We start from the raw sequence: 7,311 nt of genomic DNA, 5'->3' as shown, positions 1-7,311 counted from the left end.
CATATGCTAAAATTGACAAAATATTTAAATAAGCTAGTATTAAAGTGTAATGATAAAAAGAAAAAAAAATACTAGTCTCATCACTTGCACTTATTTTATTGTGTCATTAGGATTATTAATATTATTATTATTATTATTATTTCTCTCATAGATATAATTATAGGGGGGGAAAATGAGTGACTGTCGGATCCAATCAATGAGGATAGATAAGTGTACGTGGATCCACGTAAACTTTGCAAGCAAGGACTTTTTTTTTCTTTCTATTGTACTTAAATGCAAACCTGATTTCCACGCGCTTAATCTTTAGCCACCGAGAGTACATAATCACATGATATGTTTAGTTTTTAAAAAACAGCCTTATCCAATGAAAACCTGACAACTCACTGTCGAGTAAACAAAACAAAAGAGACAGTTTACCCAGTACGGTACATCTTGACGTACAATATAATTAAATACATAAATAAATAAATGGGAGATAACTAACATGCGCATTTCATGGCGCATGTTAGCATTCCCACCGTCAACAATAAAAGCGTCTTTATAGAGGGAGGTAAGTAACGTTACTTTCCACCAAAAGCTGTGCCGCGTGCACTGCACGCCAGTCGTAAAAGTGACGTAGCGCCTTCCTATATAAGTTGCACAATTATTATTATTTATTTATTTTAATCAAAACTCTTATTTAAAAATAATTTTTTGTGCATTTTGTTGTGCTTTGGTTATATATACGGACAAATTTTAGTTATAAAATTGGTTGTAATTTAAAATTATAATTTTACTTAATAAAATAAATATTATTACATATTTAAAAATTTAACCATTAGATTGCATGTTTTTTACGCTTTTAATACATATATCAAATTTTGTATCAGTAAAATACTATTTACTATATAATCTATAAGCTTATATTTTATACATAATTTTAAACTACAAAAACTTGCAATTTAAACAATTTATTGATGACATAGTTATTGATCTTTAATTTTTCTTGAAATTTTACAAGTCTAGAGGATATAAGAATAATATATAAGTGGCGGATTTGTAGCTAAGCATTATTTATATATATAAGTTAGAGTTGTTTTTCACTAAAATTTTCTAAAATTAGTTCTATCTCACGTTTTGCTAAATAAGAAAAATGATTTTATTTTATATGAAGCTAAATAAGGAAAATTAAGAGATAATTTTCGCATATTTTTTAGTGTTTGGTAATATTAAAAAAATGGTAAGAGGAAAATTATATCGAAATTTCATTTGTGTTTGGTAGTATATAAAAAAATGGTCAAAGAAAAATTATCTCATAGCTTCTTTTATTTAGCTTAGCATGAGATAAAGTTGTTTTCCACTAAATTTTTTGGGAAACTAGCTCCATCCCATGTGTAGTTAAATAAGGAAATTAATTTTATCTTATACGAAGCTAAATAAAGGAAGTCAATGGATAGTTTTCGCTCATTTTTTTGTGTGTTTGATAGTATTAAAAAAAGAGTAAAGGGAAAATTATCTCATAACTTTCTTTATTTAGCTTAGCATAGATAGACTTGTTTTTCCTTAAAATTGTATGGAAAACAATTTTATCTCACTCGTAGCTATATAAGAAAAATATCTCTTTAATGTGAAGCTAAATAAAGAAAATCAAGAGATAATTTTTCAACTTATTTTAAGATTGCTATTAAACATAGGAAAATGAGATAGCTTTCTAGAAAATGATTTATTTTCCATAAACTCACATTCCCCAAAATACAAACTATTTACATTGACCCCCACTAGGTGATTGAAAAGAGATTTTAAAAATAATAATAATAACTTGCTATTTTACCCTCCACTTAAACTCTCATCCACACCATTTCTAATAATAAAATTCAGGGATTTTTAGAGTTTTTTTAATGGGTTTTTTTTTATTACAAAAATTTAGCTTTTAAGGAAAAGTTAGTGTAAATAATTTACATTTTAAGAAAGTGAGTATAATAATATAAAAATCTAAAGGAATGTCAGGGCAAGTTTTCCAAAATGGACCTCCCGTGTGTGATTCTTGCTCCTGTCCACTTAAATCACGTCATGCATGTTGTGGGACCATTTGAGTACTACTGGAACTTGTTGTGGGACCCACAGATCCAAGGCTCGCAAGTATGACTTCTTACCTTTAAGCCGTGCTATCAACTCGAGAGTATAAGTTCATGAAAATTGAAAATTCTACCCCCATTTTAGAAGATAAAATGAAAATTTGAAATGTACACTTCCACTTTTCAATTTGACTAACTTGCATATAATATTTTGTTTACTCACTAGAGTACTAGACTACCTTTATTTAGTATTTCACCCAATATTTGTAGACAAAGATGTTGCACCATACTTTTTAGTTTTCTCATAATTTGTCAAAATATTCTTTATATATATAAAACTACAAGAATGTTACATTTTGTTCATAAAACTTGAAACTCTTTTAAAATTTTGAGATTAACACTTAATTCTTTGTGATATTATTTTATGTGTAAATTGTTAATTATGTCACATTTATCTACTTGAAGTTAAACCCTTATGATTTTATTTTTATGTAAACCTTTAGAATTGTATTTTCAGGTAAAACAATTTGAAAAGGGATTTAGGGGTTAAATGTTATACACGGCCGAGGGAATAAGTGCTGTATAATTAATGGTTTATATAAAAAACAATATCAGAGAGAAAGTTAAGTATAAAACTTAAAATGTCAAGGGGATTCCATACATGAGAAAAACCAGAGAGTTTTGTATATTTTTCTCAAATGAAATTAATTCTCAAAAGTCATCATAGCACTTTTGGTAAGATATTTTTAATAATATTGTTTAAGTGTTATGAGAATACGTGTATAAAAAAGTATTGTAAAAATATGCATTATGATGTTTAAACAATAAAAAATGTTGTTTAAATAACAGTACTAGACCGGCCTAAGACGCAGAAAAATTAGACTGATTGTTCAATATTTATTCTTGAATCTCACGCAAAGATAATTACTAGACTTAATTATTAGAACACCTGCGCATGTTTGGCTTGAGAATTAATTTACATAGAAAATTATGTGTTAAGCATCCAATATTGATATCATATGAGATAAAAATAGTTGGGAAAATTGTTTTAGATTAACTCTCAAATTTAGAATTTTTTCCTTTAAAAATCCCAAACTAAATAGGGGATTTAGCAAAAATAAAAATAAAAATAGGGGATTTAAAACCTATTCCCGTCTCATTTTCTCATGTGATAAGTGTTTCACCCAGATAATCGACTTCAATTTTCAAGAAACTTTCTCTCTATCCTCTTTATTGGTTGGCAGGTTAAACAATTTCTGATTAATAATTGAAAACATGGGTGACTGGGTCCTATATTTTTATATAATTTGCCCAAAATAGTGTGAAGCAAATAAACCATTTGTTTAAAACCATTTCCTACCTCCCTTAAAAACAGATGATATTGCCTCAGTTACCCCTATCTCATACTTCAGAGATAGTGTTTAAAAAAAATTAAAAATGAGAACATTGGTTTTGTGGTGATTAACGGCCGTTTAGTATGGCATTTTAAACCATACTTTTCAACTTTTAAACAATACAATCATCTATGCTTATTTTATATTTATCAGGAAAGTTATTGTCTTTAGAATAAGAAACAAAATAAAATAGAAATAAAGAAATAACAAAGAAAATGAGTGGAATATGAATCACTTTTCTTCTAGAATTGATATTGATCCTCTAGATAGAGATAAGGGGACACCTTTTTTCTAATTTTTACAAAAGAAGAGGGGACCAAAATGAAAAATGATAAAAAAGATATCTCCATTTTCTATACCCTCCCAATTTTCTTTTTTTTCCCATTTGAACCCCTAGCATTTCTGTTCTGTCCTGTTTTAACCCCTATAACATTTTAGCATTCTAAAAGACTAAAAAACCCAACTGCTACATGAAAAGTTCAGACTGCAACAAGGTATAGTAGTTTGCAGCCTCATCTTCTAACTCCCAAAGTCCTTCACAAAATGGGTACCCACCTCCTCCATTGAACCCTTCAACCCCAACATCATAAACCACTCCAACTCCAACCTCTCTGTTGGGAATTCCAAGCTCATCATCTGAGGCTTCGAGGAGGTGTCTAATGACCCTGTCTTTGTCATCCTCTCCATCTTCCTTTGAGAGAACTTTTGGTGAAGATTTAGAGGAAGAGTAAGAAGAGGTAAAGTTTTGGTCTTGCATGGTGGAAGAGGCTGTTGTGAGGCTTTCAGGGTCATTCTCAGCTGTTGGGAATGAGAGAGGGTCAAAGATGGAGTGAGAGTTGGAGTCAGACGAGAGCTCTTGTTGGAGGGTTGTGATGAGAGAGGACAAGTCTTGGTTTGGTTCCTCTTCCTCTGCATCAAGCAGAGAGACTATTTGGTTAAATGACTTGTGGCGCTTAGACTCCTCATAATCCTCTATCTGGGTTTCTTCTCTTTGGCGTTTCAATGGAGTTTCTGCCATCAAAGAAACTTTTTTTTTGTAAAGAAAGAGAGCTAAGAGATGCAAGTACTGAGAGAGAGAGAGAGAGAGAGAGTAAATAAAAGGCAAAGGATGATGTGAGAGAGAGGAGGGTTGAGGGGGTTATATAGAGGAAGGAGCAAAGGTGGGGTTCTGGTCAAAATGAGTGAAAAAGGAAGGCCATAATATTTAATACATTAATGTTTGTTAGAGTGAGAAAGATGCTTATAGCTAAAATAAAGCAAAAAAAGAAGAAGTAATAGTAATAGGCACAATAGCTGGAATACTATTATATATGCCTCATGAGTTGGTCTCCCTTTGTGATGTTACGGTTGGATTAGCCTTTAGAAAAAGAAGCTTGTGTCTCTCGAGGGATATCAATAATTTAAGAGAAAAAAAAATTAGAGGTGAACTTTACATGAAGAGAAGGAAGATATGAAAAAGACCGAGACTATAAAATTTTTTACAATTTTTTGTCACAATTGTGAAGGAGCATGGTTTCATTGACGGAGAAAAAACTATGAATTAATGTATAAATAATTATGAATTACTTATCATATATTATGTTAAAATTGTGATAAAATGTTATAAAATAATTTGTAATTTTAAAATTACAAGGAATATATCTATATCAAGGCTCAGATAGATCTTAGATGGTGACAAAGCCAAAAGAAAAGTAGTATGTAGTGTTTGTGTAATAAAAGCAACAGGTTTGTGTGTGGAGGAGTGATACTCGAGGCGGGTGGTACAAACAAGTGGCGGATCTCTTTAAAAAGTACTTTCTTACTGGTCCCGAATTTTTAGATATATATATATATATATATATATATATATATATATATATATATAATAACTGCAAAAGGGTTTTGTATTAAATATAACAAATTTTATTCTATTATATTTATTGATATATTCATATCTACTGATTTTTTAGGTGCAGCTAAGGTGTGTCTTCTCCCTGGCCCCTAGGATTCTAATATCTTTGGTCCCTCCCCTTAGTTACTATTGAGATTAGAGACAGTGTCTCTATCATGGAGCATGTCTCTCACAGCTAAGAGTTGGGTTGTCTAATAACTTGGAAGATCAGTTTCGCCTGTTTGACTCGATTCGAATTGAAACTGTTCGATTGATTTCAATCAATGTTACGGTTAGGGACAAGTTCTTCCGTATAAAACTCGACTAGTTTTGGTTGGATATTGAGTTTGTTGGCTCAAAATGTTTGAAACCTCTTGGCTATGCGTTTTTCCTTGTCCATCTTTGGTGCTCTTTTTGGAGTTACCGTTATTGAGGTTAAGGTTTGGCCTCTCTCAACATCAATAAGACACAATACAGTCTAATGACCCAATTACTTAATAACTTGTCACTAACTGACTGATCGGCATTAGTTGGCTCCTTCCTAACCCATTATTATCGGGTTGAGTGATGGATTTAAGCAAACATGGGCCAGTTTGGATTCATGGACCAATCCTAGTTAAGGAATGGCAATGAGGTGGGATGGAGACAAATTAGGGTTTCTCATATTCTCTTCTGATTGTGAAAAGCATGACAGGTAGGGTAGGTTAGGGTATGGAGTGGGTTGGAGGTAATTGCCACCACTAATGAGGTGGTTTTAATTTTAAGGAGTTGGAGATGAAAGAAATATAGAGAAAGATAGTCGTGAGAGTACTAAGGGATATATAAAACAAATATTTTGAGGATTGTAATAGAATAAGTAAAAATAATGAATTAATATTTAATAATATATAAATACTTTAAAAACATATCTTAAAGTAATATATATATATATATATATATATATATATATATATATATATATATATATATATTCTCATGACAAGATAAGGTAAGATGAGGTGAACAAAACCTATCTTCGCCCGTCACCTCTTTAAGAGTGGAGAAAATTAGTGTAAGGTAGAACAAGATAGAACCGACTAAATGAGACTGTAAAATGTTGTCATCCTTATGAAGTACATAGATCCTTCCACTTATGGAATCCACATGCTATAAAGTAGGCTTCTAAGATAAGTTTTGCTCTAGTTCAAATTGGTTTATTTTCATTCAAAATAAGTTTTAAAGACACATTTTTTTTAACATTCTTTTTCATAATATAAGGTAATGTGTGATGAATATTAATAAATGTGATATTGTTTTATGCACAATTTATCATATTGACAAAATATTATGAAAATATCTATGTTATACCATTACTCTCATACCTAATTCAGTGAGAGTAGTACAGAAGTGTATGAGGTCTAGATTCATGGGAATGGTTAATTGTTCTTCTATGGTATCTGGTACCTACTTTATTAAAAAAAAAAGTTTACTATGAAGTGTTTTAACTTTTAACCTTTATGAAAAAGTAATGAAAATTATTTAACAAAAAAAAGTAATGAAAATTAGAACAAACGTATCATATAAAATTCTCCATATAGAGAGGATAATTTTGTTTAACTACATTCTAGGTGTGAAAAAAGGAGGACAAATAGAGAGATTTTTTTTTTATGAACAAATAGAGAGAGTTTAATGGTGTGTGTTTGGTACTAGTTTATAAATTAGCCCTTTACTTTTTAGTTTTTATGTAATTTTTTAAAAAAATTCTCTTCATTTTTTCAAAGTGTACTATATATATTTTAACATAGGGTCCCGTTAATGTGTGCCCTTAGGGCACACATTAAGGTATCCATTTATGGTAAAATTTTCTCGAAAATTAAAAAAATTGTCAATATTTTTTCAATTTTTAAGAATTTTTTTTCAAAACTGAATAATTATTGTGTCCTTAAGGTACACATTAACAAAATCTTTTAACGTATTTTTAATAACAAATTTTTAATAAAAATATAAATAAACT

The 7,311-nt window shown here is 30.1% G+C and overlaps 1 protein-coding gene across 1 annotated transcript; it reads right to left on the bottom strand.

Moving 5' to 3' along the window:
- Nucleotides 1–3,664: 3,664 nt before the first annotated feature.
- On the bottom strand, nucleotides 3,665–4,621 carry LOC142628149 (uncharacterized). Its single transcript, XM_075802159.1, has one exon. It carries the CDS (start codon nucleotides 4,464–4,466, stop codon nucleotides 3,915–3,917), a length of 552 nt encoding a protein of 183 aa, XP_075658274.1. The 5' UTR covers nucleotides 4,467–4,621; the 3' UTR covers nucleotides 3,665–3,914.
- Nucleotides 4,622–7,311: the final 2,690 nt, after the last annotated feature.

This window comes from Castanea sativa, chromosome 3 (assembly GCF_040712315.1).
Source record: "Castanea sativa cultivar Marrone di Chiusa Pesio chromosome 3, ASM4071231v1".
In the NCBI taxonomy this organism is placed as follows: domain Eukaryota; kingdom Viridiplantae; phylum Streptophyta; class Magnoliopsida; order Fagales; family Fagaceae; genus Castanea; species Castanea sativa.
This window is presented reverse-complemented; position numbering and strand designations above follow the sequence as displayed.

What these genes read in the sequence shown, in the direction of transcription:
- LOC142628149 (XM_075802159.1), bottom strand. Translation starts at nt 4,466, where the DNA reads ATGGCAGAAACTCCATTGAAACGCCAAAGAGAAGAAACCCAGATAGAG.